This window comes from Eurytemora carolleeae, unplaced genomic scaffold (assembly GCF_000591075.1).
Source record: "Eurytemora carolleeae unplaced genomic scaffold, Eaff_2.0 scaffold273, whole genome shotgun sequence".
Taxonomy (NCBI): Eukaryota; Metazoa; Arthropoda; class Copepoda; order Calanoida; family Temoridae; genus Eurytemora; species Eurytemora carolleeae.
The window spans coordinates 3,858-30,008 of record NW_019396174.1 but is presented as its reverse complement, the minus strand read 5'-3'; the positions used below and the strand labels follow the sequence as shown (position 1 = coordinate 30,008).

Sequence of the window (26,151 nt, the reverse complement as noted above, 5' to 3'; positions counted from 1 at the left end):
CCTAGGATGGAGCAAAATCGAGTGAGGACGGGCAGTTGAAGACCAGCTCCCTCTGTGTAGGTTCCCTTGAAGAATTCCCCTATTTGATGAAACTGATTTGATTCATAATATTTAGTTTGTATAAGTGAAACGATGAGAAAATGCAAAATGTAAAAATGTCCCCTATTTGATGAAACTGATCTGATTCATAATATTTAGTTTGTATAAGTATCGTTCGATTTAAAGTTTGTATTTTTGTATCTTTTGTATATAAATATATTGTAAGAAAAACCGACTCGTTGAATATTTGAGAAACTCAGTGCATTGCTTTATTGATTTTGATTCCTATACAATAATATCTCTCATATCTAAAACATAAAAAAAGGGGGCTATGTTGACTTCCCCCCCCCTGGATCAGTAGAATTTATGGTTTCCAGGTGGTTTTTAGGCACAACGGGCAACGGGTGCTGCAACAAATAAGTCACCACCTGAATAATTCCTGTGTACGCCCCTTAAACAAAATGACTTTTGACTTCCAACCGAACACCACTCCCTTGCTCGATTAAAATTATGACATAATTTTTTCTGATATATATAATTTTAAGAAAAAATAAAACTCAAATACAATTGATTACAGCGGGTCCTTGTTGCATGGCAAATTTTGTTATCATAATTATTAAGTTTGGCTTTAATTTGATGTTACACGTAGACAATTTTTATCTTTTTGTTAGGAGAAAGGTTGGTGAACATTCACCCTGGGAATCTATGTAAGAAAGTCACTGGAAAAAAAGTATCTGGAAAAAAACCTGAAAATAAAAGTTTTGGTAAAAAAGTCCCAATTTTTTGAAGTCCTGAGTTTTAGATTCCTGGGACTTTCAAGCTTGTAGGACTTTATTTCCAAATACTTTTTGTTTTGTGGACTTTCTTCCACAGGACTTTTTTAGTGCCAACTTTAGGACTTTATTTCCAAAAACTTTTTTTCAGAAAACTGTTTTTTTTTGCTATATTTCCAACTCAATGTTCTCAATTTTCTTCATTTAGGGAGGGCACAGCAGCGAAATTATACATGCAGTTTTATTTTTCAGTTAAGAAGGGGAACGAAAAGGGGGGCTACGGAAGCTTAGCCCCTTCACCTCCTGAAAAAATCGCAGTTGTGATTTCAGGGGGGCTTAGGAAAAAATAAAAAATAACCCTCCCCCCCCCCAATAAATTCCTGTATACTCCAAGTCCATGACCATGATCCCTGCTCCTGGACATGATTATACCTAGGTAAACCCCTCTTTCACTGGCGTAAACAGGGGGGGGCCCGGGGGCCAGGGGGTTGTGCCCCTACCTAGAAATGGAAAGCTCAGAGGTATCACAATTTTCAAATCTGAAACTGAAGAGTGAGGAGTATTAAAAACATTAATTTGATATTTTTTCCTACTATGTTTTGTTTGATGTAGAGACAGGGGCGTACGAGGGCTTTTTTTTAGGGGGGGGGCACAAAAAAATTTTGGGTCCCCCACTTGGCAACATTGTGCCCCCCCCCTTAAAACCCCTTTTTTGAAAAAATATTGATACCTTTTTTTAATTTTTTTTCCCCCCCCTCCCACCTGGACTTGTTTTGTTCACCATAAAAATACACCAAAAAGACTACATTTTTGGGTGGTTACTAACCTTATAGAGTCTAAAAATTATTCCTTTGCTTGAAAAACTAACTTTTTAACCTTATAAATTTATCACTTANTATCTTCACAATGGAGTGTTTCTTTAATCAGATCCATTTGATAATTCTTTATTCAGATCCATTTGATAATTTTTTATTCAGATCCATTTGATAATTTTGTATTAACAGTGAATTCAGACAAATCCTTAGTCTTTGTCATTGTCAGGTGTTACTTTTTAAACGTAGTTTCCTTTTAATTTTATATTTTCCAGGGGGGCAGTGCCACGCCTGGAACTCCCAGGGGGGCAAGAGGACTACTGCCCCCCCTAGGTACGCCACTGTGCCTGGCCTGAGGAAGGGAAATGCAAGCAGATGTAATATTAAAAGAGCCTCCCCCTGGGTGCCCCCCCCCCTCAGCCTCTCAGGGGGGGCATGCGTAGAGGGGGGCGGGGGGCGCGTCCCCCCCTCGTACGCCACTGTGTAGAGATAAAGTAGTCCTTGTATGGTAATCATGGAGTGTATAATAGTGTATGTCTACATTTAAAGTATCCAAGAAACCAAATGTTTTGAATTTACAGTTCAAATTTTGCCCCCTTCCAGAAACTTTTTTTCCCGGGACTTTCTTACTTAGATTCTTAATTCCTACATTTTCTGCTATAGATTCTGTACTCGTATTAATAAATTCTTAATTCTTTAACAATTGTAAAAATTAAAATTGTTAAGTAAAATTAAAGAAAAACTTAAAGTAAAAACTGCATCATCTTTTCTCAGAATTTCTCGGATAATTTTGTGATTGGTCCGTCAAAACGGCGGATTTTCATTGGCTCATTCTGACGTATTCGTGACGTCAGCGTGTACTTTGTTGGTTCTTGAAAATTTGATTGTTTTTAAATATTAGCGTAAACATAAACATTACACAGTACATCTTTGATCACTGAAAGAGGTAGTCAATGAACAAGCCTGAGTATTTGTGAAGCTCAGGTGAACATGCTTAATTGCTTATTGTCAGATGTTCGTTAACGTTAGGATATTTGAGATTTAACTGTTTTGGTAGTTTCCTTAGAGACCGATTGGACCCCCCCTGGCCCTTGGGCCTCCCCTCCTATTAATTTTGCTCATGGTTATCATTGGTCGTGTGGCTGCAGCGCCTAGCCCCCTAGCTTGTCCTAGCCGCGGCGCTCGGCCTCCTAGTCGTCCAAGCCGCTGTGCTCGGCCCAGCAACGTCTTAACCCTAACCCTTAAATAATTTAAAATTAATAATGCTCAATAATTTTGCTGAAACTGTACAAAATTGATTGAAAGGGGGGGGGGGCAGAAACCTCTTAGGAAGGTGTGAGGGGTCGTATACTTAGTGATAACATTATTTGGTTATATTCTAGGGAACTATTTTTGGAACCCCTACCCCTCCTCCCTCCCCCCATTGTACATTTTGTATAATTGAGATCATGTGGATGCAGCGCCGGCCCCCTTAACCTTTCCTAGTCGCGGCGCTTGGCCCCCTAGCTTGTCCTAGCCGTGGAGCTTGGCCCCCTAGCCCATCCTAGCCGCTGCTGGACCCGTTTATTTGGGGCTTAGGATTGATTTTATCTAGTTAGGTCATGGGCGGACTTGCTAATGAAACCTCGAAGGTAGTGACCTCCATGTATTTCCTGTTTTACGATTCCCTCGTGCCCCCTTACTCTCTATTCCTGAATCAAAACGAAATAATATCTGTTTAAATCATGGCATCGATTAAATAATTTAAAACGGCACTGACCTGTAGACTTAGGCCTTGCCGTCCTTGCATGAGCGCTCTTTTATGGTTTTTGAGGTGTATAATGGATACAGGATCCCTATATTTGTTTCCTTCTTGTCTAGAGCCGTATAGCGAATAGCGATTTTGGTTTCAAGTAGGCAGAGCAAACAGAGCAGGCACCTTAAAAGCTTCATATGTTAGGCGCCAGATAATTTGATTCACCCCCCCCCCCCCTCCTGGGAATTATTGCAAGCCGGGGGTTTAAATTTTTTAATTATTTCGATAAAGTTTATAAATCTTGTTTTTTCAGGTATGGGGTTCTTTTTAATTTGCCTCTGGTTGGTTGCAACTGTTGGCTCTCAGAAACTGCACGAGCAAGAATCTACCACAACAACCACAAGTACAACAACCCTCTCCCCTTTAGCACCTTTGGACATGAAACTTGTCTCCTTTGAACTGAACAATATGTTTTATGAAAGTTTTAATGATTACATGACATCGGAGGTGAACAAGAAATATTTTCCTCTCGATAAATGCAAAGATATTAACCTCAAGATGAAAAGGCCTAACTATGAATCTCCGTATGTCGATATAAGAAGTTCAATTGATGATTATGTTTCAACGTACCGCGGATTTAATCCTATGTCTAAAGATGAACTGACCCTGCTTCTACTGGATTTTACTCATCAATTATCCAATAAAAGTGTTGTATTTGACACCGATATCCGGAACTGGAATAAGTTTCTCTCCAAACCAAAGTCTACCAATGAATTATCCTATGTTCCTCAAACCTGGAGAAATCTGCTATTCCCCCAGGTGTACAAGGGTGTCTACTCCACTCCTGAGGACTGGGCTAACAAGGTCGAGAAGGAGGAAAACAACATCTTCCTGTTCTACAATGCGGCTGGTTCTGTATATAATTCTGTCAGAGATAACAATCTGATGGCGAGCTACTTGAATATCTTTGCGAGGAAGTTGGCAAAGTCGTCCAGCAAGATTCTGAGGAACGAGTTGGGGAACTTGATAGGATACAGGTAGATGGGATGAGTTTATTGAAAACTAAGGGGAAATTGATTTTATGGGAGGGGTATGGGGTTCGGTATTTAGGATGAACTTTCTTGTCAATTTATTTTTCCCCAGACCAAAATAATTTTTTCTCTCCCATTAACAAATGAACATCCCTCTTTAGATTTCTTTTCGTGCGGGTATTTGTTTCAAATCTGTACACTTAAGTTTTACATGAAATTGGGTTTGAAATCTTTAATTATTTTTCTAGATGGCAGATGGACAAGATGAAAAGTTCTCTCTTCTCGTTTGAGAGTTTGATTCACTTACCAGTCGAGGATATTCTTATGATTGACAATCAGACCTTTAAGGATATGCAGCTCGCTCAAAAGTGAGTGTCTTTTAAAGGGACTCCCTCTATCTAGTGATGGCAATGCCCGATTCATTGTGGTACCAAAGATTTGTATTTGATCATTTAAAATCTTCTATCTGATTAATTTGAAGGTTTTGTTCTAGGTTTAGAATTGTTCAATTCTGGAGATTTAGTTATTTTTCCTGCACTAGTAATGCGCAAGTCACTCTTGAAGTGAAACTACAATTGAAAACTTTCTCAGAATAAGAAAAGTTAAAAATTTACGTTTCAGACAAAGCTTTCAGGGGATCATGTGAATCTGGCATCCCAATCATTGCATAGAGATTGAAGGGTTGCTTGAATTTGTGCTTGCAGCCGGTTTATTGAATACATAAAATATTATCATATCAATACACTAAGGCTATTTTTATTTAATCCTTTCAATGGGACAATGATTATTCAGCTCATTATTTATTAATCTAATGACCTTAAAATTAACTTTAAAGTAGAACCTAACCATTTCAACTTGATTATTAATTCTAAAGGTTTGATGATGCTTTATTTAAGTGATTAACTTGATCTAGGTTGAGCACAAGTGGAGATCTTCTGGATTACACTACTCCAGGGGGACGGATGGCTTGGTATATTCTGGCACAGAGAAACTTGGTAATTAAAATTCCAATGTTATTTCCCAATTGAAAGGCACTTGCCATGAGACCTTTTATCTTGTGGTTTAATATGTGAAAAATCTATATATACTTGGCTTGTCTTTTTGTATCAAATAAACGTCAAAACGGCTGAACCGATCGGACCCAAATTGTGTTGGAACTAGCGTGACCCCTGAGCCCGAAATTTAAAAGAGTATCGTTGAACGAAACTCCTGAGTTTTCTTTTTGGGGTCTTAACATTTGTGTAGATTTTGATTTAAGAGATTCGAAAATAATGGAGAATAAAAACAAACTGAAAAAAATAATATGTCATTGCCAAAATATTGATTTGCACAAAAAGGCCTAACCCCAATTGTGAAACCTGGGTTTTAAAATTGGTTTTCATAACGATACCCTGTCTTAAGTCTTGGGCTCTGGGAAGGTTTGTTTGAGCTAAATTTCAAATTAGCCTGGACAAAATTTTGAATATCCTCGAATTATTTTATAAAATCCGCCAATTTGTTTTGCAAGGTATATAATGAGATGTTCACAATTGAAATGGAAGAACCTAATAATACAACAATTTCGTCCTTTGTAATCCCATTTAATTGATTTTTTGATTTATAGGGTGATCAGAAGATTATTGAATCGAAGGCGTTCCTCAAATCAATTATATCTGTGGTTCCCCTTGACAAGGTTTTTAACTTTATTTCTTGACCTTTAATAATAATGTTTCACTCATCTTCGGAAATATTTCAGATAGGAATGATTTTGAATGGACCTTAAAGATATTTTAACCTTGTCCATGTCATTATTGTCAAATTTGACCTTTAGTCTAATCTGACATTAAGTTATTTGACCTGAGCTGAAAACTTTAGAAAGGTGGATATCAGGATTAATGCTTAATCCACTCTTTTTCTTAATCTTGAGATTAAATATTGCTTGTTCTCTCATTTTTAATCTCCAGATTAATTATCCGATCAGGATTAAGGATATCCCATTCAAAAGTTTTCAGCTCTGATATCCATTATGACCATTTCTAATTCAGCTTAATTTTAATTAGTTATCTATTCTGATAACTAATTTATCTAAATGACCTCTCATCCAATTGACATTTTATACAATAAACATTAACCTAATTTGACCTTAAAACAATAATATTTTAACCACAGATCTAAAGTGACCTTATTCCAGATTCCATCAATGCTTGAGAGTTTATCTCCTGCTGATAGATCTGGGTTAGCTAGGCTGGACTTGAACCCTTTAAGAGTAAGTTTTACCATTAAAAATTATTAAATTTATTCAATCCAAGCGGAGAATTCTCTTGAATCTTTAAGCGTTGGGGTGTCTGTTTTGGGGATTAATTCTATGAAAGCTTTTTGTAGACTTCTGTAGGATTGTTCCTCAATACAGCTGCATCAACACTGCTCTCTGTAAATATCGAGACTGCTTCCTCACTTGCTCTGAATACAGCTGATCCAGTCAAGTATTTGTATTTCAAGTTTTCGGGTCTGAGTAGATTTCCTAAAATATATAATTATTTATTGTAGGATTTCTCCTCAGGCTTGCGGATTTTTAGACCTCTGTTCGCGGATTTCAAGACTGCTGTTCCTGATTATGTTGCTGTTGGTTAGGATTGTACTAGATCAGGTGCTCGGGTTTTTATTACTCCAGGCATCTATCTAGTACAACCCTAAACAATAGCGAGCTCTCCGCTGCTTCTGGAATAGATGTGACTTCAGTAACTACTTGAATCTGGCTCTCACTGTCACACTGGTCTGAAGTTTATTGATTAATGCTGAAGCTTTGTGTTGGTTTTTCTTGTTATTTTCCTACCTTATTAGGACGAGATGTCCCTGTGTAATACAACATACAAGAGGTTTGTGAGGTTTGCTCAATCACAGTCAGTAGCTTGGGATATTTAATTGCCCTGGCTGCTTCCTGTGGTCGGAATAAGCCTCAATTTGACATCGTTACAATTTTAATTTTTCGTTTTGTATTTTATTTTGACGTTTTTGATTATTTTTTATTCAGATCCATTTCATAATATTTTATTCAGATCCATTTGATAATTTTTTTATTCAGATCCATTTGATTATTTTTTATTCAGATCCATTTGATATTTTTTTATTCAGATCCATTTGATAATTTTTTATACAGATCCATTTGATATTTTTTAATTCAGATCCATTTGATAATTCTTTATTCTGGTCTTATTTGATAATTCTTTATTCAGATCCTTGTGATAATTTTTTATTCAGATCCATTTGATAATTCTTTATTCTGGTCTTATTTGATAATTCTTTAATCAGATCCATTTGATAATTCTTTTCAGATCCATTTGATAATTCTTTATTCAGATTCATTTGATAATTTTTTATTCAGATCCATTTGATAAATCTTTATTCAGATCCAAGTTATCTGGAATATGCTGGGCACTAATGTACCATTACCTGTGTTTGACGACAGTGTGGTCCAGCCCTTGTCTCAACTGTTCTTCGAGGTTGGATACAAGTTGGATATTGAGCAGATAGACAACTTTTATAAGTTGGTAAGTTAGTTTGTTTTACGAAAGGGATTGTTAACCAATTTGAAATGTATATTCTCGTTTAAAATTTGAAATTTTTCTCTGAACAGAGTTCTCTTGATTTTTACGTTTTGCAGAGCTGTGTTTGATAGTTTATTGCTTAATGCTTATATTTCCGATCGATTGAAGGGAGGGAGGGTCATGCGGCAATGAGCTTGACAATATCCTGTTTGAACCCAGGTGGTTGGCAGATCTCAACCCTGTGGATTCAAGCCCAGTAAAAGACCTCTAATCGACTTATAAGAATTAAGAATAGGTTTTATACTCCTCTTAAATCAATGCTTTAAAAACTTATTCAGTGCAAAATTTTGTCTTAAAATTAAAAAAAACTTAGATGGAGTGTTCGCAGTGATTAGGTGATATGTAAAATCTTTCAATTTGTAACTTATTATTTATCATTTAAACCATGCACCATTCTTGCAATAATCTACAGTAAATGTATTGTGAATTATAAAAGAATTATAAATAAAATTATTACTTTCAATTGTAATAAATTGAGCTTTTTTTGCTGGGATTCCGTGGGCGGGCAGGGTTCTGCATTATCTGGGTTTGGTTAGGATATTGCTGGGCTCCTGGCTGCATGCCCCCCCCCCCTCATTGATCTCGATATATTTAGAGGGTACTTTTAATTTGAGGATCAATGGTGACCTCAAATAAGATTGAATTAATCAGAGTCCGAACTTGATTTTGAGCCGCATCTTACTAAAAACTGGTTACAATTAAGCGCCAGCTTAAATCTTGGAAGCCTTGATTATTCAAGTGGAACTAACCATATTTGAGCCGCGGCTTAAATTCAAGGTGCGGCTCAAATTCTTTAAATTCGGCCTCAGAAGATCAAGATTAGACTCGCCCTTATTGTTCATAACCTTATCCCTCTTATTGTTCAGAACCTTATCCCTCTTATTGTTCATAACCTTATCCCTCTTATTGTTCATAACCTTATCCCTCTTATTGTTCATAACCTTATCCCTCTTATTGTTCATAACCTTATCCCTCTTATTGTTCATAACCTTATCCCTCTTATTGTTCATAACCTTATCCCTCTTATTGTTCATAACCTTATCCCTCTTATTGTTCATAACCTTATCCCTCTTATTGTTCAGAACCTTATCCCTCTTATTATTCAGAACCTTATCCCTTTTTTTTGTTCAGAACCTCAAATCTCTTTTTTTTGTTCAGAACCTTAAATCCCCTTTTGCTCAGAACCGTATCCCTCTTTTTGTTAAAAGCTTTATAATTTTTATAATTTAATCCATTTTTTGTCTTTCAGAATTTATCTTTGTCTTTAGAACTTTATCCCTATTTCTATTCAGAGCTTTATACCTCAGCACAATGGTTGGAAGAAGCTAGATCCTATATTCTGGTTGGGAGATGATGTTCCTTTCTCAATTCTTAGATATTTTATCTCTAAGCATCTTCCCACAAGTCCGAAGGCTACCTATGGCATGGTGGAGGTCATGGGTGTCGGTAAACTTATTAACTCTTTCTCATTCAGCGATTTAAAAGCTATTCCAGCCAAGGTGAATTTTTTTTGATTGAGGGATTCTTTGATATGATAGCAGTGCCTGATTCACAACGGTACCCTTGAAATCTTGATCTGATCAACATGAAGATATTGTCGATTCGAAAATAAATTCTGATATATCTGCGATTTATAGAAACTGCATTTGAAAATTGGATTTTTAATTCTAATGCATACCTACAGTACAGTGTACCGTTGTGAATCGGCTTTGCATGGAGGGATTTATGATGCCAGTTTCGATCGAATCTTGCATTTTAAGAATTATTTAGTACAGGGAATTTTATGTCGAGTTCAAATCATCCTTGCAAGCGTTAATGCAATTGGCGAATGAGTTGAATCTACAAAATATTTTTAAAATCGGAAAATGGATTTTATTTGTTCCTAAGGTTTTTAAATCTTCTGTGACCTCTGAATTGCTCTCGGATAAGCTTACCAATGGACAACTTTACATAATTCACGATAAAACTCATGAGGTAATACAATTATTCACCCTAGTTCCCACAAATATGAAAGTTCTTGAGATTGCTTTGGTTTAAGTTTCTTCTGAAATCTTGTTAATAAATTATATGGTACGACTTCTCCTTATAACTACTTAATGAGTTAAATGACTTTATGGTTATTGTTATTTCAATATAAATTCTGTTCATGAATGATTTGTTTAAGGCTGAAAAGGGAAATAAATTCACACTTCCTGCTGGGTTATATCCTGCACTTTCTTCTAAAGTTTTGAGCGGTCAGGCTCTCACGTATATGACTTCGATAAGTTTTAACGAGGACATGATTAAAGCATCTGCAAGGTTAGATTTTTCTAATTCTTAGGTTATGGGTCCATGGGATCTTGTAAGCTTAATTTAAAGTTACCCTGTCTGCAAAAATGGTCGTTCCCAATTCACAAGTTTGTATGAATGTTCATAATTTGGAATTGGCAGATTTATCAAGCGAGGGGAGGAAGGCTAGCCACAACAAATTCTTGTCCAGAGTCAAATTCCATCATTTTCTCGTCCACACCAAAATCCTCCTCCTTTGTTTATTATGTGTTTAAAAGTTTCTAATTCTTGCAGATAAAACTATTTTTAACAAATCTGGCCACGTTAGGGCATGAAATATGGATAGACTAAAGTATTGCAGATAGTTAAATATTTGGCATACCTATGCCTATCATTTTCCCCATGGAACTACCCGGGAAAATTCTATGGTTTTATGGTTTGCACTAATAAAGAGAAAAGAAAAAAAGTTCTATAATCTCGGAATTAGTTGCAGCATTCTACACCAGAAATATCTGAATGTGCGTAAGAAAAGAACTTTGACTCAAACTTTAATTCAATTGAAACTATTCTTTTGATTTACCGATTTAATATTTCATTTATGCCCGAACGTGGCCCGATTCTTTAAAATTTGTTGTATCTTGGAGGACTAGACACTTTTGAAAAATAATATTGGAAGGAAGAGGATTTAGCGGTGGCTCGGATGAGAATATTAGGAGAAAGTGGCTCTGACTAGAAATTGTTGTGGCTAGCCTTCCTCCCCTCATCAGGCTAACCAGTATCATCGTAAATTGGACATTGCCCAAACCTTCTTTATTATTTTGTACGTTTTTTTTAAGTACTTCTTTCATAAAATTACATTTTTTGTTAAAAAAAGGGGTAAAAATGCGTTTTTTAGATTTACACCAGCTCAAACTGTAGCTTTGTTATCCTCTCACAAATCCAAGATCTGGGAACAGGTTGACTCGGTTGTTAAGTATAATCCTGGTCTATTTGAGTATTTTACTGTGCAAGAGTTGAAAAAGAAGATTCAACATTTGCTCAATTCGACCAGTCGGGACATTAACAAGTAAGCCTCTCTTTTTCTACATGTTAAAACAAAGTGGGGTTGGAAGATGGGCCGAGTTAGCTTAAGTAGGTTAAGGGGCTGAGCTAAATGGTGCCGTATTTGAGTATTTACCATGATGGGAAATGTTTTTTATTTACCATTTTATAAAACCGATTAACTATTTATTTTATTTAAGGTTGTCAATGAGATTAAAAGCTGCTTGGTTAGAACTAGCTAGTCCAGTCGATGAAAATGGTAATGATAACTTATTGAAATTGTCGATTGATTAAAATTTATTTATAGTTTTAATTTTTATGTATTAAAATTAGGAATGTGCGCAATTGTTATAATTGCTCTGGATAATCTACTTTCATTGGAAATTTTAATTTACATTTTAGTTTAAAAAAAATTGCGAGGATTAAAAATTAAATTTTTAGGATATATCAACAGTGACTTGCTTCTGAATCGTGTGTCTATCTCTGAAAAGGGTCCTTCATCCCTCCTGCCTTATTTAGCTCTTTCAGGTTAGTGTTCGTTGTCACACCGGAACTCTTGAATCTTGAAGATTCTTAAATTTATTTTAATTTTTAATTTTATTGGGTACAGCTTGTCTAATACAAATTTTTTTTTTTGTTATCTTTTCTCTCCTTTTATTTTCTCTCACTCTGAATTTTGAAACTAATTTTCTAGATTTCTGGAATCTCTATTGTAGAGGTGTGAAGAGGCTCACTTTTTTTAAGTCTGCTTTTTGTGAAAGATGTTTTAATTTTGATAATTCTATTAGTAAACATGCGCGTAAACTACAGTTTTAATTTATGAATAAATAAAAATAGAAATTAAAATTCTTTTTCTTCAAAAAACTTCAAGGGTTCCGTTGTAAATCTGACGTGAAGAGTTGCTAAAAATTAATCAGATCGATTGATAGTTGATGAAATTTTGAATATTTTCACAAGTAATATTTGTATTAAAGGTTTGACCTGTGATCTAATTTCCAAGATTCGACCAGGAGAAATTATTGAAGTCATCTCTGCGTATAGACCTACAGTTACAGACGTTGTTCCCAGTTGTATCCGGAAGTAAGATTTTTAGCATTTTATAGATTTAGGCGGGTTCTTCAGTCGGGTTATCCAATGTATCTCTTCGACCACTCTTCAACTGAACAAATCTCTGCGGAGTGTCTCTTGAACCGGCCTTAAATTAGTTTCGAGGAGCAATGTTTGTTCGTGGGTTTTCTTAATTTTAAATCTACGTTATTTTAGATGTTTTGCAGCGGCAGTAAGGAAGTATTTAACTCTGAAGGCAGAATTGTATCGTATTCAAGTGAATGGCGAAGTCGAACTTTTGTCTCTTCTCACCGCGGCGGAAATTAGATCTATTGGGGCGGAAATTATGCTGACTTGGGGTGGAGAAACCTTGGCTTCCATTACTCACCCTAAGGTGCGTTGCCCGTGGATTTTCATCAACACTTCTGGATATAACCTGTATCTTTATATTGTAGGTTATGATGGAAGTTCTAATTATGATATCCAATGAGGCTCCTCATATTTATCTTCACAATGGAGTGTCCTATTCTGATATGGAGCTTATGGCTAATGTACTGTTGAATTCTCTTGTTGAATCGGAAAAAGGTATGGTTTCTATGTTTGTATAACCAAATAAAATTTCAAATCGAATTGAACCAATGTACAGGAAAATTTTGATTTATTCTTTAATTTGATTTGATTCGTAAAATTGCCAATGCTGGAGATAGGAGATGAGCCAGAGCTAATTATATCACACAAACTTAGACTTTTGTATCAAGTCTACGGCTAGACGTAGTGTGTTGCACATTCGTAATTGTGTTTTAACTGTTTGCATCAAGCAACTAGTATGGGTTAAATTAACTCTTGTTTAGCTATTGTTGATATTGGCGTCATGAGCAAGATGAGAGATTTGTTCCCTTACTTAAAACATGAAGTTGATGTTTCTGGATTAGATTTCAGGTTTGTAAAATTCGAATTTTTGCTTTATAACNTTAACTTTCTAATGTTGGCCACAACAAAGTTAATTGCTATAACTTGGCGATATGAAAGTTAAATGCATTAGTAATCCTTCTGAATGCAAAAGTAAATCTTCATTATTTTAGATGGTTCATTGAAACTGTTCATCGTAACACTGATGATTCAAGAGCACTATGCATTCCAACTAGACAGCGAAATATTATTAGAAATTACATTTTGAAGGTATATAATCCAGAGTTTAACTTTTTTTTCCTGACTAATTTGTAATTTTTCCAGGCTTATGGCCATCCTTCCAACTGGACTAGCATGGATCTGTTCTATTTGGGAGATTTTCTGATTGTTATGTCTGAAGCTGATCTTGTGCAGGTTAATTAAATTATTTTTTGTTTTGACTTTTATTTTGAATTCATGAATTTATATTAACTATCGTTTTTAAGGTCCCTGTTAAAGCATTACGAACGGTTGTTCCACAGCTTGTGAAAGAATCTCTTTATGGGGAAGAATTGCCAGAAATTAGAGGTCATACAGATCACAGGCTTTACTACGAGGCTTGTGCAGCATTTCTTAATGATGGAGAAAGCTTGGACTTCGGAGAGGTATAATTGAAAAAAATATTTATGAAAATTTAAAATTAATGTGATTGCATCTTTAGGGCAAATTGTTTATCGAGGCTTGGGGCAAGCTTGCAATGTGGCATTTGAGCGGAGTTAATGAAATTTCTTCCTATAATTCGATTCAACCCAGATATTCGGGGGCACGGAATCTGGTTCCTGAGTCACGAGGCTACACGCGCTTTTATCGGTCAGTTGATAATGAATCTGTGTTCCGTGTTACGCGGCAAGCCAAAGAACAGCTGGAAACTGCGCCAAAGATTGATTACAGGCTTTTGCACGATAAGGTATATCGCCTCTATTTATGCATTTTGTTTATGGAATGGACTATATAGAAGTTAATTAATATTTTGATCCTTTGTTTAGGTAATGGATATTCTCATGAAACGGTATAAGAGCTTGCCGCCTAATATCAGTGATCAAGCAGTCACTGTTATCACGAGAACTCAAGAATTGTTGGGCAATGGCAGTCTCAGAATTTTAGGTGAATAAATGTTATTTCTTGTTTGCCGTTAGTATGGGTTTTTAGTTTTTTACAGGCTTTTTGGAGCATTTAATTAATTTCACGCTTCTTTTTCTTATTATGCTATTTGCAGGTATTAATCCAACTAAAGGTATGTGGAACCAAACAGTTGTGCTGAAAACTATCACTGATTTCAAGGCTGCGAGGAATCTAACCCAGGCGCAGGAACAAGGGATAACACAGCTAGCCCTGGATGCGCAGGTTGTTAAGTTATGCCTGAGGTTTGACGTCAGGTCAACTCTTGATTATAAAGCTCACACTCAGTCACACACAGTCAAAACACCTAAACTTTTTCTTTGGATTATCAAATCAATTTTTAAAAAATTGTAGAATCAATTGCATTCACAGGTCTTAAAATAAACAATTTCTTTTCAAGACTTTGATCTGCCTATTCTGGGTTATTTTTCTAACAGTACAACATGGTCTCCAAATTTTATTATTTTTCATAACTTATTTTAGCAAAAAATCAAACTCTGCCTGTAAAAATGCGGCGCAAAAAAGTTTTTTTGATGTAATTTTTTATTTTACTTCAGAAAGTCTTGGCAGTAATTGGGTAATTGCACAGTTCACTTAAGGCTTTGATTTTTTCTTGCTAAAACATGTCTTATGATTGTTACGATTGTCAAGGAAAATTCTCAAAATTGTGACCCTGCCATCAACGGTTCTAAAAAATATCGCAAAAAAGCGCTGAATTATCTTTAAACCTACAATTAAGTTTGTTTTAGACTTTAAAATGCCCTTTTTTACAATTTCTTAAATGGATTTAATTAAAATTCCCTGGGTGGCATTTTCTGAATTTCAGATAATAACTCCGAAGCTTACATATTAATATATTCCGAAGAAAAAATTAGATGTTTTGACTTACCTGATGGTTCATTTTCAGCAGTGAGCTTGGTAACGCAATTTAAGCTGAAACTATAACTGAGGTATCTCTTTCAAATATGTCTTGTTTGAAGAGTGATTTTATAGGGATATAACAAAGTAGTATTTTTTTTTTACTTTTAACCTTATCGAGTAAAGATTTTTATGAACTCGTTTGTTTAGATACGTCTGATACAAGAACTGGTAAAGCTGCTGAAATTAAGTGCATCTGAATTGGGAATTTCTGCTGAAATGATCAACCAAGTCAATTCTAGAGTAACTTTCAAGGAAGTTGAGGCTTACATGGCAACTGCTAAATATACCTCTCCTGAAAATGTAACTGCACCCCCTACCATTGTTCTTGTGGACGAAGAAGAGTTTCTTCAGAAAGAAATCGAAAGTTTCTCGCCAACTCCAACTACAAAGCCAGTTGTAATTGTTCCACATTCTGTTCTACTACACCTGGATGATATCTCATTAACTTGCGATGACCTTAAGACTGCCGGACGTTCAGCAGCCATGATTCGTAGCGATGATATAGGTAGAATGAACAAAACCGAAGTTGCCGATTGTTTGGAGGTTTTTGGGAACATGGACATTCTGGAATCTTACAGACCCGAGATTTGGGCTGCTATTCGTAAGAAACTGTATCCTGATGGAACTAAAATAACAGGAGGAGAGATGATTAATTTGAATAAGCTTCTGGGGGAAGTAGCAAGGTTTAATCCCCAATATCTCAACCTTGATCAAAGCAACATTGATGCAATCTCTGTACTAGGTAAACACTCAGACCTTCTGATCCACGAGTACTTAAAGGTTAATAATAAGGTCGTCTTGAACGAACTTGAGCTGGCTTCCTTGGGACGAATGTTGTGCGGACTAACTGCCGACGAATGGCTGAGTTACGTAAACAGACAAACCTTCACTAAGGTTATGATGCCTAGTCTGGCTAGACTTAACTGCATGGCGGATGAGAAGGTAAAATATAAAAGAACTTTAGTTAAAAGTTAATTATTTAATGTTGCTTTTCTAGGTTCGTGCTTTGCTGTATACCTACATCAAACCTTCTTTGACAGAATTTAATCTGAATGTAGCTCAGCGAACTTTGACTGAGTCGGTCAGCTCCGTGATAGAGTTGAACTGGTTGATGGGTGTACTACCCGAGGAGCATCTCAACAGATTATCTTCAACCATGATGAGCCATGTAAGCAATTTTTATATTACTGCACATAGTTGCTTGTTCAGATACACATTTCCTGCTTAATCTGATTTTCCTCTCTTTTTATATATCCCTGTCTATATTACCACTAATGAGAGTGGCACGCAAAATCTGAAATATCTCTGCTTTTGATAGGCTGAATAGGATTTTGGTACGCTACTATTGGTTGAATTTTATACACTTCACTTTGAACACTTCGATGCTTTTAATTAATATCATGATTGGTCTAAACTTGATAAGGCAAAAATTGTTTAGTTATAATTATTCTTGGTATTATTTGTTACTCTAAACCCTTTAGGTTTCTGATTCTGCAGTCCGAATAATCCCAAGCTTGAACAACGTGTCGGCTGATCTTCTTTCAAACTTGTCTCCTCATTCAGCAAGCAACCTGGAGGTGCATCAGTTCGGAGAATACCTAGAGTTGCCCAGGGTAAGTTTAAATTTTCCTTTGTTTTGGTTATTAACAGAGTTGATTTTTAAGTGTTCCTACTTTGCTCTCTAAATTTAAATTCTGTTTTATTATTGAACGTTTATTTATTCTTTGGTCTCACAATTGATTAACAAATATAGTTGTCGACCAAATTGTTCAAACCTAATGTGAATAGATTAAATTCAAAAATAAGCTGGCTTTCATAAACAATTTTATTTGCGTACCCATTGAAAGAGATGGAAATCAATTCTCTGATTTATCAAACGGCTGGTAACCTTATTTCTGTAAATTTAATCTCGTATGAACTTTGATGTCATTACCGAAAAGTTGTCTATGAATTACGATCCAACCAAATCATGATTTTTTATTCAGAGACGAGCTGTTCGTGCAGCAGGAGGAGAGGATCCTGTTCTCCGCAGTGTGCTCGACAAATATGATCTCAAGGTTGCTGAACAAGATGCTGAAAGATCTCCTCGTTCTGAACTTGAACCTGAACCCGAATCTGAGCCGGAAACCGATTCTAAACACAGTTCTGATTCTTTGTCTGGTCTTAATTCTGGTTCGAGCCAAATTCTTGCTTATAGCTCAGTTTTATTTTTTTGTATGATTTTAGCTTTTTAATCTTAGTCTAGTAGATTTATAATGACTTGATGTGGTTTTTATATTTAAATTATGTAAACTATTTATACTATTTATACCATGTGACTAAAATAAAATTTTAGTAACCTTTCTCATTTGTTTTATTAAACCCGTTTTTGAAATAGGAAATAATCCTACTACTCCCCAAGTCTAATTCCTCTCAATTTAAAATAAATTAAATTTTACCCAAACTAGGCTTTTGGGGCGCTTCGCGCCCATCCTTTATTTTAACTTTTAATTGTGGCTTTATCTCTGAACATCTCTTTGTACAGTTTAAAACAAACAAAATGTTTGCAGATTTCATAATATTTTTTTCCGCATTTTCAAAATTTTTTAAAAATAAAAAATTTTAAAATTTTGATAATTCATAAACCTTCCCTGGGGTAACGTGAGGTCCCACAAAATAATTGGGCCTGTACGGTTCAGCCGTTTTTGTTTATTGGATACAAACATACAGACAAGCCAAATTTAATATAGATTTAGTATAAAATCTTCATTAATTTTACACGTCAATTTGTGTCTTTGTTAATAAATTTAATTAAAATAAAGATGTGTAACATATGTCTAAGAATTGTTTGTTTTATCAAGAGCAAAAGTCTACATACTTCTAAGGGAAGATTTCTGAAGATTAATCCGGTTCCTAATCTAAATTCTTTTTCTTCAGGATATTTTTTTTAAGTTTTGTTTGCTCGTACAGTGCTTAAGGTTGCTTATAGGACTCGAGTTAAATAACGTTTCCAGCATCTAATAAATTTTACCGAACATCTTAAAATATAACAGAAAATTCGGTTACATTAAACCTTGATTCCTTGCGTTAATTAATGAACTCGTGGATTTGTTGATTCGTATAAAATACTAGAGTACTCCATATCTTATTTTAAATCTATTTCCAAGATATAACGCTGAAATACGCATAAAATATTCTATAAACCTGTAGTCTTCTGCATGCAAATTTTTTTTATGGCTTGCACAATTTTTAAATTTTCTGATAGATTATGGAAATCTCAATTTAGAGCCAGTAACGATCCAAAAAAATGAAATACCTTGTATAAACTGATGCCTGGAGGTTCAAGTTGGTTATTACTTTTTATCTTTTACAGGTAACTACACTAAAAGCTGACAAAGTTTAGTACTTGAAACATGTAGATAATCAAGAACCCTGGGGTTTCCCACAATCTACATAAAGAATTTTGCAATAGATGTTAATTTTTCTATATTTGTATAAGATCATATATTTATATCTGTACTTGAGAAATATCTTGAAGTATTTTAAAGGAATAGAAGGATTCGGAATAGACTAAAACGGTTTTCTTATACTTACTGTAGTAGAATAACATAAATAGAAAAATTAATTTTTCTAGAAAAAACATCAAAATGTGATGTAAAAAGAAATAGCATTAGTTTGTAAATAAATAAATAAATAAAGTTTATTCTGATAAAAATTCGAGAATTAACATTCATATATAAAATAAGTGAAACATTTAAAATTTGTCATATTGGTACAATCACATTTATGTTTACCATCATATTAGATCGTCAATCAGTCTAAATTACGATTTTCGGGACTAATCAGAAAATTTAAAATAGAATCATTTTGAAAAATTGAATATGGCTAATGTAAGAATTTTCTTGCGGAAATTACTAGTTTGTTCGAGTATTAAGGTTTTATTTTAGCGTTAAAGCTTGGAGATAATCAAAGATATGGGACACTCTTTATATATTCAGTAATTTTTAAATATAAGTTATACATCAAGGTAGTAAGGTAAGGCAAGTTAATTGCGGTCGCGTATTCTCTGAATACATATTGAAACCAGTTCTCTCTGGGCGGAATTTGTAAACAAGAATAGATGCATCAGTGTTCTTCTGGTATCCGAGGAAGATAAACGCATTTAATTTTTATAATTTTGATAACTTTCCTAATAGTTTGCTATAACCAGAATATTTCATTGATTTTGTATGTGAAAGTTGGTTCCCATGTCAGGCTGTACTGCAGTACAATAAATCAGGGGTCCATATAATTCCCAAAATAGCTGATTTTCTCGATCCCAAAATAATTGTTTGCCCCCAACTTAAAAAAATGCCTCCAATTGTAAAAAAACATGCCCCCAATTAAAAAAAAAAACGTTTTCAATTTTCACTAAAACATTTGCCCCATTGCCCCCAAATTAAAAAAATGCCCCAATTGAAAACATTTTTTTCAAATTCCACTAACACATTTGCCCCCATTTGCCCCCAATTGAAAAAAATGCCCCCAATTAAAAAAAATGGCCCAAATCCAAAAAATATTTTCAGATTCCACTAACACATTTGCCCCCAATTTAAAAAAAATGCCCCCAATTAGAATAAAATTTCAAATTCCACTAACACATTTGCACCCATTTGCCCCCATTTGCCCCCAATTTAAAAAATGCCCCCAATTAAAAAAACATTTTCAAATTCCACTAACACATTTTCTTTGCCCTCAATTTAAAAAAAATGCCCCCAATTAAAATAAAATTTCAAATTCCACTAACACATTTGCACCCATTTGCCCCCAATTATAAAAAATGCCCCAAATTAAAAAAACATTTTCAAACTCCACTAACACATTTGCCCCCAATTGCCCATAATTGGGAAAAAAATTGCCCCCAATTGTAAAAAATGCCCCTAACAAAAAAAAATTTTATATTCCACTAACACATTTTTCCCCAATTGACCCCAATTTAAAAAACATTTTTAAATTCCGCATTTGCTCCCAATTGGGAAAAAAATGCCCCCAATTAAAAAACATTTTCAAATTCCAATAACACATTTGTCCCCATTTGCCCCCGAGTTAAAAAAATGCCCTCAATTAAAATAAAATTTCAAATTCCACTAACACATTTGCCCCCAATTATAAAAAAAATGCGCCCAATTAAAAAACATTTTCAAATTCCACTAACACATTTGCCCCCAATTTAAAAAAAATGCCCCCAATTAAATAAAAATGCCCTCAATTTTTTTTAAATTATCATTTTAAAAAAATTTGCCCCCCATTTCTTCCAAATTTGTCAATCCCAAATGGGATTGAAAAAGGAATTATATGGACCCCTGCAATAAATACGTACACCAAGGAAATAAGAGCGAGTTGTGTACTGTATGCTTTAGCTCTTAAAAAGGGTAAAACTGGCTGGTACACCAAATAAATCTTCCTCCGACTGGGATTGAGAAAATTTCACCAGACTGCAGAATCGTACTGTTCCAACTTTCTTTCAAAGTTGTCAATTTTTTTGTGACAGCCGGTATAATCAACCATGACTCGCCATTTTTGCGTAAAAATTCCCAATAAAGTTAATTATAATAATGTAACCACCTTGCTTTAATTACAGGTTAAATACAACCATCTGCATTTACAATATCACGCAGTGTAGTTTTCAAATTTTAGAACGGAAGTTTTTGCTGTTAGGAAAGAAGTAAACATTAAAGGGACTGTTAGCAGTAGACGTTTTTTCTGGTGACGGCCTTCGAATTAACAGATCTGTGGCACTAAGATAGAAAAACAAGGATATTTTCCTAAAGTTTGCCGAGACGTTTAAAGGTGACCGTACTGTGAATCGGGCAGGTAACTTTTGACATTGCGTCACTTAATATTACGTTGACAGTCCCTTTAAAGTTTAGTTTACTAGACCAGTAATTATTAAACCAACAATATTAATATTACGTTGACAGTCCCTTTAAAGTTTAGTTTACTAGACAAGTAATTATTAAACCAACAAATCTTTTTGTGTACTAAAATATGTACTTTCTCTTGAACAAACGTAAATGAACAAACCCTTATACCCGCCCCCCCCTCTCGACCCAGGCCATTCCAACTACATCCTTCCAAAATTCTTCTCCCCTCCCCCTTTCACCTTCTCTCTACCATCTTCCCAGTCCCCTTTCCCCATTCTCCTTCTTCTTACTATCTTCTAGACCCCCTTCCCCCATTCTCTTTCTCTCTTCCATCTTCCCGGCCACTTCCCCATTCTCCATCCCTTTTGCCTTCGACCTACCCTGATCCCCTTTCATCCCTCCCTCCCCCATCCTTCTTCTTCCCCCAGCTCCTCATCCTCTTCATCTGTGCACTTTGCTTGTATTGTTTGATCGTGTGACTTTGTCCAATAAACGTCAAAACGGCTGAACCGATCGGGCCCTAACTTTTTGGCGACCTACGTGACCCCAGGGAAGGTTTATGGATGATTACATTTTCAAAATTTGCCTCTTTCAAAATTCGAATTTCATTAAATTTTTGAAAATTCAGAAAATCCATGAAATTTTTTATGAAATACACGAACCTTTTTCTTTTTGTTTTACAATGTATTCAAAGAGAAAATGTTCACAATTGAAAATATTAAGATGGACGCGAAGCGCCCTGCCTAGTAATGGTATATTTCCAGGGGCTTAATGCTTGTAAGCTCACAAAGCATTAAGTTGTTACGATATATCTAGGATGATATTATCGTGACGATATTTCCGAGGAGAGAGATTATTTCGCGACGATTTTTTCAAGGGGAGAGAAAGTTTTTGTCGATATTTCCAAGGAGAGAGATTATTTTTGACGATATTTTCGAGGGAAAGATTATTTTTGACGATCTTTCCTAGGACAGAGATTATTTTGACTATCTTTCCAGGGACAAAATTATTGTGACGATCTTTCCAGGGGGAGAGATTACTGTGACGATCTTTCCAGAGGCGAGATTATAATGAGGATCTTTCCAAAAGGAGAGATTATTTTTGACGACCTTTCCAAGGGGAGAGATTATTGTGACGATATTTTCAAGGCTAGAGATTATTGTGACGATCTTTTCAAGGATAGAGATTATTATGACGATCTTTTCAAGGATAGAGGAGATTATTGTGACGATCTCTCCAGGGGGAGAGATTATTTTTGATGATCTTTTCAAGAGCAGAGATTATTATGACGATCTTTTCAAGGATAGAGATTATTGTGACGATCTTTCCAAGTGGAGAGATTATTTTTGATGATCTTTTCAAGGGCAGAGATTATTGTGACGATCTTTTCAAGGATATAGATTATTGTGATGATCTTTCCAAGTGGAGATCTTTCCAATGGAATATTGTTGTAACGATCTTTCCAAGGGGAAAGATTATTGTGAGGATCTTTCCAAGGAGAGATTACTGTGACGATCTTTCCATGACCAACATTCCTTTGACGAAATATTAATGTGGTTTGTTAATATTGTCAACTCTCTTAACATTTGGCAATCTTAACGCAATTTAGTGTGCAATGTTTTGACTTAAGTTGATATTTAGAAGCGGAGTTTTCTTGTGTCCAGTCAAACAGTCAACCCACAAATAGGTTTCCAGTTTTTTTCGGATCACTTTGTTTCCTTAAAGGCCTTAAATAACTTTTCCTGAAGCTATTAAAAAAGATCATAGAGAAAGGAAACCATTACTGTTGGAAATTATGGGTGGAACCATTCTAAATCGATTATAAATAAATCTAAACCCCCTAAATATTACCACATGGGGAAAAAATACTGTGGGACGACTTTTCCATATGGTATTATCGTCATGTACACTTTTTTCAGCTTGAGATATAGACAACTCTGAAACTTATTCATCAATTTTTTAGACAGCCTTGACTTTAAGTGTCGCAACGCCTTGTCCTTTGGTTTTAACTCTTCAACTTAATTTTACATTTTTGTAGCCCTTGACATAAATATTTCAAAAATGCAATACACGTGAACATCTTGGGTTTGTAGTATCATATTCTTCTTCCTGTGTAGCAATTAGGAGATCGATTTCTTCTGCAAGCATGAGGTTCGCATTTAAATATCATTCTGAATAGCTTCCGGAAAGTTCCGAAGGCTATTATATTGAAAACCGGCATAGTCAAACCAGATCTAGGGTGGAAAGCGCAGTGAATCCTGGCATGAATAAGTGTATTTTAGCAGGGCAATTGCATTCATTGCATTTTAAAACTAAATAATTGCTACAGCGTTGAAGCAATTAACGACAAAATAAAGCCTCCAAGCCCTTGATTAACTTTTTGAAGCTGGTGTTAATGTATTAGGCTTGATATTTATGTATATCACACTTCATACCAGGATGCAATAATTAAATTTATTATTTTAAAATTAAAGTAGTTTTAGAAATGGCTAACATGAATCTATATATAAATTTAGCTTGTCCTGGGTGTCTGTTTGTTTACAATAAACTTCAAAACGGCTGAACCGACCGGGCCCAAATTTTATGTGGGACCTCACGTGGCCCCAGGGAAGGTTTATGAATGATCAAAATTTCAAATATTTGTCTCCATCAAAATTCGATTTTCATTAAATTTTTGAAATGAAAATCCACGAAATTTTTAGATAAAATCCGTTTTGTTTTGTTTTACGATGTACACAAAGAGAACATGTTCAAAATCAAAATAGAAGATGGACTGGTACATGAACTGACTTGGCATGTACTTTGATATAAATCCATTTTGTAAAAATTCAACCGGTCTGATTTTACAGAATACAGGACAAATATGTATCATCATCTATAACAAACTCTTTATTTAATAACATATACACCCTATATATTTTTAAGAATACTTTACAGAACACACCCTGTATTGTAAAGATTATTCCCTGTATTGTAAAGATTACACTCTGTATTGTAAAGATATCCCTGTATTGTAAAGAGTACACTTTGTATCGTAAAGATTATTCCCTGTATTGTAGAGATTACACTCTGTACTGTAGAGATTATATCCTGTATTGTAAAGATTATTCCCTGTATTGTAGAGATTCCACCATGTACTGTAGAGATTATACGCTGTATTGTAAAGAGTACACGCTGTATTGTAGATATTACACCCTGCATTGTAGAAATTACACACTGTATTTTAAAGATTGCACCCTGTATTGTAAAGATTACACCCTGTATTGTAAAGATTACACTCTATACTGTAGAGATTATACGCTGTATTGTAAAGATTATTCCCTGTACTGTAGAGATTGCACCATGTATTGTAAAGATTACACCCTGTATTGTAGATATTACACCCTGCATTGTAGAAATTACACACTGTATTTTAAAGATTGCACCCTGTATTGTAAAGATTGCACGCTGTATTGTAAAGATTACACCCTGTATTCTAGAGATTACACCCCGTATAATACAATGATCCTGGTTCCTATTCATTCTGACACATCCTGTGATTTTAGCTTGTTTGCGTCATGCAAACCCAGTCAGTCATCTCTTTAATTGCATGGTTAGGCCTGAACAATACTTCAGCTTGTATCAAACATGATACTATAACTCCTGGAGTATATATCACTAGGCTATCAGGGCGCTTTGCGACATTTCTCAACTAAAAAAATATGAGGAAAATCATTCCACTGTTATCCGGGTACCACCGTACGTCTTGGTGATTTAGCATTATAATCAGAATTTTCAAAAGATCAAAGGTCGTTTTTTTAATAAAGTCTTCTTTTGTTTCACAAAATGAAAAACACTTTATCTGTATTGCTTACAAGGTCGTAGGTATACCTCTACCAGGCAACTCCTGATTTGCTGGCATTTTAGTCTTTAATAGTGCCCCCACCCCCTTGAAGCTTTTAGTCTTTAATAGTGCCCCCACCCCCTTGAAGCTTTTTGTCTTTATGGAATAAAACAGATTTCTGCATCTTTCAGGAAATTCGCCGATTTCTAAGAAGAGGTAGCCATTTGAAAACTTCTCGAAAACCTTTAAACTGTAAGCGCAATTTCAAGTGACCCTTCGTGCAAAAATGACGATTATACAACGGTGTCCTTAAAAGCTTTGTCAGATTAAGTTTAAGTTAGATATAGATATTTTTGTTTCTTAGAACTGTTATATTTTCATTTGCGGTCTTTATGCGAAAGTGACTTGTGCATTTCTTGCTTATATGAGAACATAAGAAGGAATTGAGAACTCATCAGAATATTAATATTGTTCGAGTCGGATAAAATACGGTATCTTCTTTAATCAGATTATGGTTTCAAGGGTATCGTTGTAAATCGGGCATTGCCATCTTTGCATAGAGGGTAATAAAGATTTAACAATTATGAAAAGAAATTTAGTTTTTGCCGCAAACTCAAATTTTCTAATCCCTATATTGTTATTTGTTGCATAGACTCAATTCCTTCGTTGCAATTCTCAGATTTCTTGGAACATTTTAATGGTCCAAAAACATTCAACTATAGAATGGTTGTTTTTGATATTCCGAAATCACTACTTAATAATGTTTGTTTTAAAAGTGTCGAAAGACCACCCTGCTTTAAATCTGGAATGGAAAACTGTGTAGAGTGTAATATTGTAATAGTGTATGCAGTATACTTGAATTAAGAAACTTTATAACATTTAAAAATACTTAATACTTAACATTAACAATTTAACTGTAGGTCGTAAAATGACAATTTTGATTATGTTAAAGAATAGAATTTTTGCCACATTTTATGCATTCTAGGAGGCAGACATTTGTTAACAGGGTTGATAAAACATACGATTGGAATTGATCAAAGTTATTCCTGTATTATTTTATCTTGTACAGGAGTCAATGTTATTATAAAGTGGACATTGTACGAAATCTATTTAAAAGTGATTATAACT

General features: G+C 34.9%; 1 protein-coding gene across 1 annotated transcript; it reads left to right on the top strand.

The window, feature by feature from the left end:
• The first annotated feature begins 2,502 nt into the window (after positions 1-2,502).
• Positions 2,503-17,661, top strand: LOC111697175 (uncharacterized). Its single transcript, XM_023467077.1, has 27 exons — positions 2,503-2,608; positions 3,673-4,396; positions 4,639-4,758; positions 5,304-5,385; positions 5,994-6,062; positions 6,561-6,635; positions 7,777-7,917; positions 9,267-9,473; positions 9,862-9,948; positions 10,139-10,272; positions 11,138-11,308; positions 11,484-11,542; positions 11,725-11,811; positions 12,258-12,363; positions 12,547-12,724; positions 12,786-12,915; positions 13,182-13,269; positions 13,413-13,509; positions 13,564-13,653; positions 13,725-13,883; positions 13,940-14,185; positions 14,265-14,382; positions 14,495-14,622; positions 15,466-16,260; positions 16,316-16,486; positions 16,800-16,931; positions 17,304-17,661. Exons 2-27 carry the CDS (start codon positions 3,675-3,677, stop codon positions 17,550-17,552), a joined length of 4,641 nt encoding a protein of 1,546 aa, XP_023322845.1. The 5' UTR covers positions 2,503-2,608; positions 3,673-3,674; the 3' UTR covers positions 17,553-17,661.
• The last annotated feature ends 8,490 nt before the right edge of the window (positions 17,662-26,151 follow it).